The sequence below is a fragment of the Helianthus annuus genome, chromosome 11 (genome assembly GCF_002127325.2).
Source record: "Helianthus annuus cultivar XRQ/B chromosome 11, HanXRQr2.0-SUNRISE, whole genome shotgun sequence".
NCBI classification, from domain to species: Eukaryota; Viridiplantae; Streptophyta; class Magnoliopsida; order Asterales; family Asteraceae; genus Helianthus; species Helianthus annuus.
In genome coordinates this window covers 96860688-96874572 of record NC_035443.2, presented here as the reverse complement: position 1 = coordinate 96874572, position 13885 = coordinate 96860688, and the positions used below count along the sequence as shown (strand labels likewise).

Genomic DNA, 13885 nt, shown 5'->3' with positions numbered 1-13885 from the left:
ATAAATGGGCCAGTGTGCCAATAGATTCTCCGAAACACAAGATCATCAAATTTAAAGAAAAAGAGAGAAACAACGTATTTGAAGGCCCAAAATAGTTATCCTACATATGGTATACAAGTGATTTTTTTTAAGACTCCTGAAGTTGCACTTTTAAAAAATAATTCAAGTTAAACACCTAACATGTACAATTATACATTGTGTTATTCTATCCTAGTAGATTTCCGTTATAAAGTTAATATGGCTCGAACTGAAACAGATCACTATTAAACACGAGTCGAAATGGGAAAAGGGTAATAATGTTTGACCCATCAATCACTTTTTTTTCTATATTTTTACCACTTGATCAAGCCGTTAAAGAAGATACATAACCTTAAGATTACTCATTCGTAAACCATGACACTCGAAAAGTTGCCATCCACAAACCACAAATAACACAAGACAAGACTGAACAGCTTTTGTATTTTCAAAGCTTTGTGTCGTCAAATGTCCTAGAAAACAAGTTCAAAATCCAAATTATACACAACCTACAGTATGTATCATCTACTAACGGACGTCTAAATCTTATTATTATAATTCAAGTAGACAAAAACAGGTTTATTTTTTTCCTTTTCGTGGTTCAGTTTAACGTAACTTTTAGCATGATTTTAATCGTCCCAAGCATCATCAGCAGAACCCTCTTTTCTTAGCATTGCAGCAGGTGCAATCATGTACTTGTACTTGTCGTCCACATTAATAGATGTCGGTGGGAGCTTTGATTGTGCTTCTTTGTGTGCAGCAGCTGCTTCCCTCTCCTTCCTTCTAGCAACCTACATGTATATTACAACATGCTGCTAATGTAACGAATCAAACAATATGATCTTTGTAATCATATTTTGTGCATAGAAAACTGGACAAAAAAAGCGTTCCGCTCATTTTGACCCATCACCAAACCCGCCCATTTTGCCACCTCTCAGAAAATTGTTAACCTTTTGAAGGTGAGTAAAATGCCATTATCGTCCCTGAGGTGCGACTTCTGTCCAAAGGTTTGTTCTTCCGGATCCAAAAGGTTTAAAATCTTTCCATTTTCATCCGACTCGTTAACTCCGTCCATTTTTTAACCTATAAGAAAAGTCATGACTAGAAAGTCAACAAAGGTGTATCTTTATTTCTTAGTAGTGTTTTTATTTTAATAAAAGACAGAACTACCCCTCATTTAACGAAGAAAATTGGATGGAGTTAATGAGTCGAATGAAAATGGCAAGATTTCGAACCTTTTGGATCCAGATGTGGAAAAACAAACCTTTGGACGAAAGTCGCAAAACTGGCTAAACCTCAGGCACGATAATGGCATTTTACTCTTTGAAAGTAGAAGATTCATTGTTATAAAATATTAATAAGAGGTGGAAAAAGACTCACAGAATACTTTTTTGTACAGAATTTTTGAGTTTTATAGAAGATTAATGTCCAAAAAGAAGTATATTTATCATAATGGGCTACTTATTATTAAGTAGAAATGTAGGATTGAGTTTGTAGGCTTGTAGCATAACAACAATTACAACTTTCGGCTTGTTTCTGTTTATCGCTCTACCCATCCAACGAATTAGCAGAAAATATAGCCAAATCGACCAGTTCATAGTTGAACATGCCAAAAGTGTGACCTCTATGAAATGCTAATAAAATAGAAAGTGTACCTTGCCAGTGGCGAAAGCCACTGTGTTCCCAGATTGGACATCTGCTATTGCTTTCCTTATTTGTGATACAAGGAACTGAAAAGATGAATCCCTAATAAGTACATGACTATAAGAAAATTAGGCATCAAGCGGGTTTTAGTACGGGGCAAAAACTTTTAATTTAATGTTGATTGTATAATCGACACATCTGTAAGTAATTCCACCTATTAATTGATGATATCTATAAAACCCCTCATTTTGGTTTTGGTTAGTAGATTGACATTTATCTTGGAACTTTTTGCTCTGTCAAATTATCTTGAATTTATTATGGATTAGAGGGCGTAAGAAGTAATAGAAAAAGAAAAGACACCATATCACGATCTGTATAGAATGAAGTAGCCCGGCCCGTTGATCCTGCACGACCTGTCCTTCCGATTCGGTGCACGTAGTCCTCCATTGTCTGAGATTGAATCGACAAAAACAGATGCAAAGTAAAAAAAGATCACTTCTAAAAATAATATTGATCTTGTACAGCAATGCCAGTGTTTCATAATTCAAGAGCAGCATTTAAGGGGGGTTTGGAACTCAACATCTGACTACAGAAATCAATTTCCATTGTTTGGATAAAGAGAGAGAGAATATCTGATAATTCAGGGATCACTGGTCAGTAGGGGTGAACCCAAACATGACCCGACCCCGAAAATCGTGTCATACCCAAACACGACCGGAATATTCACGGGTTGAACCGAACACGACCCATTCGACCCGAATTATTTTATTTTTTTCGCAAACTAATAGTATTAAAATTAAAATTTACTAAAAAACACAAATGTATATAATACAATTTAAATTATAAAATCATATGTCAATTTCTCTTTTTAATTTAATTCATGACATATTGTAAAAAATATAATATAAAACAAATGGGTCAACCCGCAGACCCGGTCGGATTGACCCGAACCCGACACGTTTGTTTAGCTAAATAGTTGAAATTTACCGAGCAACCGACTAACGGCTATCTGACTATTACATGTATTTAGTAAGTAATACCTTTGGAAGGTCCAGGTTCACTACATGAGCAACTCCTGTAACATCTAGGCCTCGAGATGCAACATCAGTAGCAACCTGAAAATCAAAGTGCAAGATGGGGAAAAGAATAATATAATGTCTGTTGTTTTAAATATATTCTAATAAAATATTACAAGCTTTCTGACATACCAAGATATTAGTGGGCCCGTGTCTAAAATCACGCAGGGCACCTTCTCTTTCGTTCTGAGTTCGGCCTCCATGAAGAGCAACAGCATTCAAACCCTGAGCTACCAAAGCTTCTGCAACTTCATCACACCTTGTCTGCATGCATACTTACATTTTAACTTCATAAAATGGAAATGTGAAGCGGATGGTCCCTTTGGTTTACCAAAATATTGGATTTAGTCCCTTGCATTCAAAAAGTACACGGATGGCCCCTGTGGTTTGCACTTCATAACGTAATTAGTCCCCATCCAACAAATCTAAAGGTTTCGCTAGGTCCAAGTTAAAGACTAAACGCGTTACAATGTAAACCACAGGACCATCCATGTACTTTTGGCAAAGTTGGGGACTAAATGCGTTACAAAGTGCAAACCACAAGGACCATCTGTGCACTTTTGGAAAGCTAGGGACCAAATCCAAAATTTTGGTAAACCACATGACCAACCGAGTACTTTACTCAAGCCACTACTATCTAAACCAAAGCTTCCGTCATAGAAATTAATTGGTCACTTGTTCCAAGAAGGCTGAATTGAATATTACAAAAGATTGACAAACAGATACCTTTCGTTCCACAAATACAATAGTCAAAGGAAATTGGTGGCCTAATTTTTCAGCTAGTACAGCTTCCTCAACAAGCAAAGATAGTAGTTGATCAATCTGAAATGCATTGAAAAACCAGAAAATTATTAGCATAACTTAGAATGATCAATTATCATGAAGGCTACATATATTTGGCATCGAACGGTAACTGGAATATGAATTACTAAATTTTGTATACCTAAAGTATTTAACGCACCTTTTCATTTTCGGTAATTTTCTCCAAGTTTTGGGACACGTTCTCTGTCGGGCTACTCACTTTCCCAACCTTCACTTGTACTGGATTCGTTAGATATTCCTGAAAATTGCATAAAAGAAGAAAAGTTCATATTCATTGCACAATAATAAACTATTTTGCAACTCAAAAGTAACTATATACAACTTCATTGTACCAATGATTCGTGTTGAACTGGGAAAATGCGCTCATACTTTGTTAATAAAATGAATATTTAAATAAAGCCAGCAAAAGCATACGAAATCAGATAAACCTGTGCTAATGCTTCAATCTCCACTGGCATAGTTGCACTAAACAATAGTGTTTGATGTTTTTCTGGAAGATTATGCATCACCTAAAATTAGAAGAAAAACACATAGTAGCTTAAATTACCAGAATATGAAGACCGGAATAAATCTAGATATTGTTTTAGACTTTTAACTATTCATCAAAGGCGGGCCCAAGACAAATGTACATTACATGTCTTTGTATATTTGTACTGCTAGATATAAGCTTAAAACACTTTTTGCTGGTACGTTATATCCAAAAGGAATGAATTTCACAATATAAACACAGGTCCAAAGTCACCTGTTTTAGACCTAATCATTAAACTTAAAGGCCAAAGCACGTTCTTATAATTAGCAAAGTCATGAATTAACAATAAGCAGGCCTAATAACACTAGCATAAGAATACCGCCACCAACATTAAAATTTAAGAACGTCATAATAAATTGAGTAAAGTACCGGATAGTCCCTATGGTTTACCAAAATTTTGGATTTGGTCCTTAGCTTTCCAAAAGTACATGGATGGTCCCTGTGGTTTGCACTTTGTAAAACATTTAGTCCCCAACTTTTTTCCAAAACGCGAATGGTCCTTATGGTTTGCACTTTGTAACGCAGTTAGTCCTCAGCCAACAAATCTAAAGGTAAAGCATGTCCAAGTTAGAGACTAAATGTGTTACAAATTGCAAACCACAGGGACCTTTCATGTACTTTTGGAAAAAGTTGAGGACTAAATGTTTTACAAAGTGCAAACCACGGGGACCCTTCATGTACTTTTGGAAAAAGTTGGGGACCAAATGTTTTACAAAGTGCAAACCACAAGACCATCCGTGTACTTTAATAAATTTTTCTACCTCACCTAAGCTTGTTTGAAACAGAAAAAAGATTCTGCTTACTTGTTGAAAACCCACATCAACTAGACGCAAAATTAAGGTCCTTTACAACATATTAAAAAGAACAGGCATTGATATCAAAACACAAAATTTAAAATTTACCTCTCGTATTTGAGGTTCAAAACCCATATCAAGCATTCTATCTGCTTCATCCAGAACGACATATGAAATCCGTGTGAGAGATGTGTTCCCCTGTTGTAAATGATCGATAAATCTTCCAGGTGTAGCAACCACAATTTCAACTCCCGTCCGAAGCTCAGATCTCTGTTACGCATCCAAATCAAAATAATATCAAAACCCACTAGATAGCATTGTTAAAGTAAACAACAAAATTTCCTTGATGAAAAACCAATCCAGTCAGTCACCTGGTCTGCAATGTTTGTTCCACCCACAACGATTGCAGTTCTGAAGGACTCCAACGATTGGCTGAACGCCTTCACCTGTAATGAACCCATCTCATATATTGGATACGCAATAATATATACAAGTATACATCGTTCATACAATTTAGTTTGATTGACTGCATATACACAAACAAAGAGGCATACTCCCTATGGGAGAGGATCATGAGAAAACTCTTTCTTCGTGAGCAAACAATTGATATTTGTGTTAAATTTTTTTAGGGATTAGTTTTAGAGGTTAGGGTTTAACTTTTTTTTGGGGTTTAGGGATTAGGGTTTTTGGTAATTGTTTAGTTAATAGATGTAGTCGGTCAGCGTGTCAGGAACCCACCATAGCCTAAACAGATACATATGCATATGACAGAAAATAACTTCATTTACCGAGACAATATCCAACTTTTTTGACCTAAGAGTTTTGATTTTCATTAAAAGAAAATGTACTAAGCATGTACCACTTCTCAAGAGTTAGTTTTCATCTTTCATGGAAAAATATTACTGGCACCCCAACAAACCTTTAATAAAAGTAGAAAAATTTGTATTAATTACGCAAGCGCTCTTCAAAAGATATAGAATAAACAAGAGGTATGAAAATAAACATATTGTAAGATCAAATGTCTAGGGTGTACCGTATAAGCAGTAAACTAAGAGATATCATTGAGAGAGTCAAATCTCTATATCTCTATCTCTATAACTAATAAATAAAAATAACTTGAACACACTTGTTAATATCTCTTCTATTAAATAATGATTTTAAATGAAATATTTTTAGATATTTAATATAAATATTATTAGACCATAAGTAATGGTTAATGCCCACTAAGGGGCATTTTTCACCACATCATCATCATAATGCCCTTTTAAAAAAGGTGTAATGGTTAATGCCCATTTCATTTATTACTTTCCATTATTTTTCTTCTCTTTGGGCATTATTATAGAAATGCCCCTCACTCTTCATGCCCCTATAATGCCCATGAGTAATGGTGTAAGGGCATTATCAAAATCATTCATGCCCCTTATAAAGCCCCATTACATATGGTCTTAGGGATACTTATTATTTAATAATGGATAGTTATTTAAGTCTCCAAATAAGTAAATAAACTTATATCTTTCTTAAAGACTTCTATTCAATTCGCCAAATATCATCAAGTTCAAAATTATGTTAAGAAAGGAAATAATATTATAATAAATATTTTTTATGAGTGATTTTTTTTAATTATTTAATGTGGTTGGATGGTAAAATATAATATATCAAATAATAAAAAAAAAACCAAGTTTAGTTTTTAGTTTTTTATACATATATTTGTATATTCATATTTACAATTGCAACTTTAAGTTAGCTTAATTGTGCTAAAAGGATATTTAAAGGCACAAGTACATTATAATTGAATAACATTTATCAATTACATAAAACAAAATTAATACAAACTTAAAAGAAATTAAAATTTTACTTATAGAATTTATAAGGGCAAATACCACAAAAAACCAACGTACTTTTGGTTTTTTTCTCACAAAAGTCCCTCAACTCAAGTTTTGGATATTAAAGTCCCTTTACTTGTTAAAATTGAACAAAGTTGTGATTTAACCTGTGCATCAGGTTACTTCGCTCAAGTGTCCCTTTTCGTTCTTTCTTACACGGCTTATATTAACACAAGAAAACAACGGTGGATATATGTATTCGCAAATTGTTCTTCCAAGTTCCAAGCCGATTCGAGTCTAGAAATCGCAACAATTCGACTATGTAAACGTTTCTACTTCCTATTCACAGGTTACAGGTTTCTTTTTAAAAAATCATAACTTTGTTCAATTTTAACAAGTAAAGGGACTTTAATATGCAAAACTTGAGTTGAGGGACTTTTGTGAAAAAAAAAAACCAGAAGTATGTTGGCTTTTTGAGGTATTTGCCCAATTTATAACTGTCACGTCATAGTTCATTTAAAAAACAACATATCTTACCGACTATATGTGTCAACATATTACATTATGTTTTATTCACCCCATTCTACACACGAGTTTTTTAAAGACATGATTTTTTTGTTACTATGGGGCTGTTCGGCAACTTTTGAATAGGTAAGTGCTGAACCAGTAAGTTTTGAACCAGTAAGTGCTGCTGAACCATTAAATTAAGAGCCAGTATAATGCTTAACCATTCAGAGGCAAATGTCTGACCAATTGAGATAAGAAGTCTTAACCATTCAGAGGCAAATGTCTAAACCATTCAGACATCTGCTCCGAAACAAACACTCTGAACCATTAAGTGTTGAACTAGTAAGAGTGTCTGAACCATTAAGAGCCCATTCAGAGCTTAAACAAACAGCCCCTAAGTATATAAAATTACATTTTTACAAACAGTGTAATACACGGGATTTTAACCTAGTAATCAATATTTCAGTTGAAATCTATGCAGTTATAGCGGTCCAAAATCAAATAGCGGTCAAGGTCCGCTATATGATATATAGGTTATAGGGGTTAGGATATAATACGAAGTTTATTTGGCTAAGAAGGCTAGAAAATAATCTTGACCATCCATTTATTTAATCAAGGGCTAAGATTAAATGATTGAAATTGAAGGAAAGAAAAGAGGCGCGTGGATTTGTTTAGGGGCATTCTAGTCAATTCAAGACAATAGTTTCTCTCTCCTCCAATTCCCCCCCATTTTTTAAACTTTAATAACTCTTTCATACGACATTATTTTTTTATAAAAATTGCACCAAAAAAACGAGCGTTTTTTATCTTTAAAACGAGTATACTATTGCTATATTTTAGAAAAAAAATTCAAAAACCCAGTTGCATAAAACGCAATGGAAAAAACCCAGTTGCGTAAAACGCAATGGAAAAAAAAAACCTAAAAAATGACATTTTTCTAAAACGCAATGCACCAAAAACACAAAGAAATGTCTTATTTGTAAAACGCAATGGTCAGAAAAGTCAAACACAAAGAAATGTCTTATTTCTAAAACGCAATAGCCTAAAAACACAAAAGAAAGTGTACTTTCTAAAACGCAATGGACTGAAAACACATAAAAATGTGTTTTACCTAAAACGCAATGCACCAAAAACAAAAAGAAATGTCTTATTTCTAAAACGCAATGGCCAGAAAACACTTAAAAATGTTTTTTTTTAAACGCAATGGACTGAAAAAGCATAAGAATGTGTTTTACCTAAAATGCAATGACTAAAAACACTTAAAAAATGTGTTTATCTAAAATGCAATAGCCAAAAAACACATAAAAATGTCTTATTTCTAAAACGCAATGGCCTAAAAACACAAAAGAAAGTGTATTTTCTAAAACGCAATGGACTGAAAACACATAAAAATGTGTTTACCTAAAACGCAATGAACTAAAAACACTTCAAAAATGTGTTTTTTTTTCTAAAACGCAATAAAAATGTCCAATCAAATTGTGTTTTAACATGCACAGTTCATCGTGTTACAAAATAGAAATAAACATACATACATTGAGATGAAAAAAGAAACAATTGCGTTTTACAAATTCATTGTCATGTACAATTAAAATGAAAATCTATTAATTAATAATTAATAAAACTATTGCGTTTTACACTCAAAAGTCAAAAGTTCAAAAAGTTAAATCAACTTACAACAGTTATTTCTGCAAAACCCATTCCTTTATGAAACTCCAAAATCCAAAACTCTCTCACCATTGCAAAACCCATTCCTTTATGACAGCAGCTCCACAACATTTGGTGGAAGATAAAAGTGCAAGCCAAAAAATAAGGAAGCTACAAGTATTAACTAACATATCCTCACTTCTTTTGATTTCTAGATGTTTACAATATAAAAAACATCACGGATCTGAACGGTTTAGAACGCATTCAAGGTGAAAGATGAAGAGATTAAGAAGAAATCGGAGGTTAGAGAACATGTTCAAGCTCAATTACGACGAATTGAGGAGGAAATGATGGGTTTAGTGACGATTTGTGAGGTTTGATTTGTGTTTTGAAGTGTTAATTGGTTGAATCTGGGGAAGATTTGTTTGAATTTTAGGGTTTTATTGAGATGTAAACTGGGGTTTTTTGTGCGTGAAAGATGACAGAGAATGTGAAACTGTGTGTAGACCAAAATACCCCTGCTCGTCTAAATTAAAAAATCATACGTGGATGGCTAAGATTACTTCCTATCCTTCCTAGCAAGATCAAACTTCCTATTTGATCCTTACCCTAGGTTATAGTGGTGGTATAGCAGTAATTTTATATCATGCGTATTTTGTGTATTTATATATATATTGAAAGATATTAATACTAATATCAAATTCATAGTAGTATCATATTATCATGCAAAATATTAGTAATAATATCAAAATCCAAAACATGAACTGAGGAAGTCCAGCGATTTAGATATTTTGGTTTAATTTTGTTGAATGATGAACTAGTGAAGAAACAACGAATGAAGACTTTTGGTCTCGATTTAGGTTTAATTTTGGATTTGTGCCTTTGCTTTTGGGTTTATTTATAAACAAAAAGTTTATTAATGTGGGCTTTACCTTACTTTTGGGCTGAAATAAGAAAAACAGCTAAAGGCAGTGCTACGACCGCTATAGGGGTTTCAAAATAGCGGTCCAATAGCGGGATTTAGCACCGCTAATAGCGGGACCGCTATAAGGAATTGCTATTTGGACCGCTATGGGTTCGTATGTCCGCTAAGCGCTATAGCAGTGCTATATCACTGCTATAGCACGCTATTGACTGCATAGGAACTACTTGAAATGTAGGTGCAAACCAACAGTGCACGTTACCTCTTTCTCTATCTGTTGTGCAAGCTCTCTAGTGGGAGCCAGCACTAGTGCCAAAGGACCATCTCCACGTCTAACAGAAGGCTGAGCTATGCAATGCTGCAAATATGAAAAAAAGTAAATAGACATGAATTTATCATATAAATAGTAGGTATAAAAACATAAAAAATAACATATGTACAAACTAGTACCTGTATCATGGGTATTGTGAAAGCAGCAGTTTTACCACTGCCTGTTTCTGCACAGCCTAAAAGATCCCTTCCACTTAGTGCAACAGGCATCGCCTGTGCCTGAATAGAGGTAGGTGTCGTGTATTCATGAATCGCAATATCCTTCATGATGCTTGAGTCCAGGCACTGAACGTATCGGATATTCATGAATTGTATAATGTATTAGAAAAGGAAATCAAATACAAAATTTTTTTACCATGTCTGTAAACGATTCGATTGGTGCAGGTGCGGGAGGAGAATCAGGAGTCACAGTAACATCAACATTGAGTCGTAATCTGACCTCTTCTATCTGTAGGATTTTAATCAACATTTCTATCATAATTTAATTCTGTATAAGTGTATATAATTCCTCAGTCCTAACTCCTCTATGTAGCAAAATCACAGATGCGTCTATTCCATCCAGAGGCAGTATTAGACATTGACAGATATAAATAAAACTTGAATTTTATGAAAACGTAAGGATTATGCGAATTAACTCACAAGGCCTGTGTCATAATCTCTTAGGTCTATTACTTAGCCATGTTACAATAAAACCTAAATTTTGTTCATTTGATTGTATGAGTTTCCGAGTTATCTATACCTATAAATGTGTCCCTAACTTCGTAATGTCGATTAAAGGAACAAAACGGTCAAGTACACTTCTAAGGAAAACAATGACCACAATAAAGGCGTCTCAAACACCATAAAATGCCCTAAAATCTCAAATACAAAACAGCTATGCCAGAAGGATCATTTAATCTTCAACTTGTAATTAACTTAAGTTCAATCAATCTCGTAAACAAAACAGTCAACTGTGAACTGTTATATCCAGACCTCCAACTGTGTCATAATCTCTCAGCTCTGCGACTTAACCTTGTTTAATAAAACCTAAATTTTGAGTATTTGATGTTATGAGTTTCCGAGTTATAAATGTGCCCTAACATCGTAATGTTGACTCAACGATGAGGTCTAATTAACAAGCAAGATAATCAAAACCTTCAAATTAAGCTTCCTATGAACACAACAATCAGTCGAAAAAATGCCCTAAAATCTCAAAACAAAAACCTAAACACGAAACACGTATACCGTAACAATCATTTCACCTTCAAGTTATCATTATTTCAACTTCAATCAATCTCATAAACAAAACACTTGACAATAACACAAATTATAGAAACAACAACACGTAGAGAACGCAACCTGTTCCGGTTTAAGGCGTAGAACGCGTTCGGAAGGCTTCCAACGCGGAAACACGGCATTAGGTACGGCGAGTGCTCGCGACGGTTGGATGTGGTTGTTGGATGAGCTCCGGCGAGTAGCTGCATTGTGAACGGATTTAGAGTTGAGGTTGTGGTTTGCGGTGGTGGTGGTGGTGGTGTTGAGGATAGTGGCGGTGACGGTGGTGGTGGTGGTGGTGGCGGCGACGGACTTACGGAGGTGTGGAGGTACGTAAGACATTGGGTGGATGGATGAGTGTGGAGTGGAGTATGTTGTGTGAAATGAGAGTGGTGAGGTTTATGGGGGTGTTTGGCCTAGCTTTTATTTTTTGGCTTATGCTTATATTTTAAACTATCTTATAGCTTATTTTCTATCATTTGATAAGCTTTTTGTAAGTGTTTGGATTAGCTTATAGCTTATTTTATATCATTTGCCCTTACACAAAGAAGCTTCTTCAAATAAGCTAAAAAACCATCATCAAATAAGCTTCTTCAAATAAGCTAAAAAACCATCATCAAATAAGCTTCTTCAAATTAGCTTATATAAGCTAATAAGCATAAGCTTAAAAAGCTAAACCAAACACCAAACAAAGCTTATTTTGTAAAAAAAGCTAAAAAAAGCTATAAGCTTTGTTAAAAAAGCTAGGCCAAACACCCCCTATGTTTGTTGCAACTTGAGAGTGTTGTGTAAAAGGAGTATACACCTTATTAAGGAGGATTTATGGGTGTTTCGAATTCGTTTAACTTAACTAAGAGTACAAGGTATGGTGATGGAACATCCTTGGAGGATGATCCGCCACGTAGGTGACACGTCATAGTCTTTCCAAGGATGGATCATCCTTCAAAATTGGGGGGCATAGGAGGATGGTCCTAGTCATAGTCTTCCACCACTTTTATGTTTTTTTTTTAATCTTCTAACTTTTTTTAACATTTAACAAATAAAGTAACAAAATATTTTCATTAATATTAAAAAACATTACATAAACTTAAAAAAAAAATAAACTTAAAAAAAATAAATTAAAAAAAAAACATAAACTTAAAAAAATAAAGTTTAAAAAAAAGTTAAAAATATTCTAATATATTAAAATAATCTACAAGTCTTCGTCTTCCATGTCGTGGCCGAGTTCGTTGGGAGCGTTGTTCCAAATGTACTCCACCAAGTCCGCTTGTAGGTTGTGATGTGTGTACTCGTTACGTAGAGCGAAGGCGTTCAAATCTTGTTGTTCCTCACTAACTGGAACAGAATTTCCAGTAGACGCGTTTTCGTCGTACTCGCATATCGCTCTCCCTTCGTCTTCAATGATCATGTTATGAAGGATGATACAAGCGTACATAATGTGTCGTAACCTCCTTGGTGTTTGCGAACGTGCTGGATGTGAAATGATGTGTCATTTTTTTGTAGAACACCAAAAGCCCGTTCAATATCTTTTCTTGCGCCCTCTTGAAACTTTGCAAACTTTTTTCTTTTGTCGTCGGTCGGGTGCGGGATAGTTTTAACGATTGTCGAGTACGTTGGGTAAATCCCATCGGCTAGGTAGTAACCTCGCCTGTACTCCACCCCTGAAACCGTAAAGCTTGTGTCTGGACCTGTACCCGCCACTACATCATCAAAAATCTGTGACTGGTATATGATGTTAAGGTCATTGAGCGAACCAGGTAGACCAAAAAAAGCATGCCATATCCAGAGATCCTGTGATGCAACAGCCTCTAGAATGATAGTCGGATGTCCCTGATCTCCCCTAGTATACTGACCTTGTCATGCAACTGGGCAGTTCTGCCACTGCCAGTGCATGCAATCAATGCTCCCGAGCATTCCTGGGAAACCATGTCTCTGTTCGTGTGCTTGATATAATTTTTGAACATCGTTTGCGTTCGGTTTCCGCAGGTATCGCTTGCTATACAATTTGACAACCCATTGGCAAAACTTGTGCAAACATCGACGTGCGGTTCTTTCAGACATCCTAATGTACTCGTCTAATGCATCGGGTGCGTAACCGTACGCAAGTTGGCGAATGGCCGACGTACATTTTTGTAAATTACTGAAACCCCTTTGCCCCCTAGCGTCGTTTCGCAATGTAAAAAACGGATCAGACTGGGCTATGTCGCCTGCAATACGTAAAAACAGTGGACGACTCATGCGGAAACGACGTCGAAAAATCTCGGCTGGGTACACGGGTTCGTCGGCAAAATAATCGGCTACTAGTTTATCGTGGCCGGCTATAAATTTTAAACAAAACATAAATGAAATTAATTATAAAATACATTTTCAAATCTAGATAAAACATAAGGAAAAAAAAGTAAAATACCTTCTTGGTCTCGGTTATATTTTGCTCGTCTAGTTAGCCGTTGGGACGACCCTTCATCAGCCGCCATGAACACCTGAGCCGCGTTCATAATCATGTTGTGCATAATAGCATCCTCTTC

The 13885-nt window shown here is 35.1% G+C and overlaps 1 protein-coding gene across 4 annotated transcripts; it reads right to left on the bottom strand.

Annotated features, from left to right (window-relative positions):
- Window positions 1-429: 429 nt before the first annotated feature.
- LOC110890370 (DEAD-box ATP-dependent RNA helicase 52A) lies at window positions 430-11774 on the bottom strand. 4 transcript variants are annotated; one of them, XR_002564439.2, is made up of 15 exons: window positions 11445-11773; window positions 10462-10554; window positions 10227-10391; window positions 10039-10134; window positions 5252-5326; window positions 4989-5150; window positions 3986-4066; window positions 3697-3795; window positions 3462-3557; window positions 2868-2999; window positions 2700-2774; window positions 2020-2109; window positions 1671-1745; window positions 966-1098; window positions 430-806 (listed from the first exon to the last, which is right to left on the bottom strand). XR_002564439.2 is itself a non-coding variant. In XM_022137969.2 (14 exons), exons 1-14 carry the CDS (start codon window positions 11700-11702, stop codon window positions 645-647), a joined length of 1659 nt encoding a protein of 552 aa, XP_021993661.1. In that variant the 5' UTR covers window positions 11703-11772; the 3' UTR covers window positions 430-644. The 4 variants fall into 4 exon arrangements, 2 of the variants coding, with proteins under 2 accessions (XP_021993661.1, XP_021993662.1); XR_004873475.1 differs by lacking the exon at window positions 2020-2109 and having other exon boundaries at window positions 11445-11774; XM_022137969.2 differs by lacking the exon at window positions 966-1098 and having other exon boundaries at window positions 11445-11772.
- Window positions 11775-13885: the final 2111 nt, after the last annotated feature.

Coding starts and splice junctions, on each gene's coding strand:
- LOC110890370 (XM_022137969.2), bottom strand. CDS start 11,702: ATGTCTTACGTACCTCCACACCTCCGTAAGTCCGTCGCCGCCACCACC. Junction 3,796..3,985: donor AGATTGAAGCATTAGCACAG/GTTTATCTGATT, acceptor TGCAATTTTCAG/GAATATCTAACGAATCCAGT. Junction 2,110..2,699: donor TGAACCTGGACCTTCCAAAG/GTATTACTTACT, acceptor ATTCAATCTCAG/ACAATGGAGGACTACGTGCA.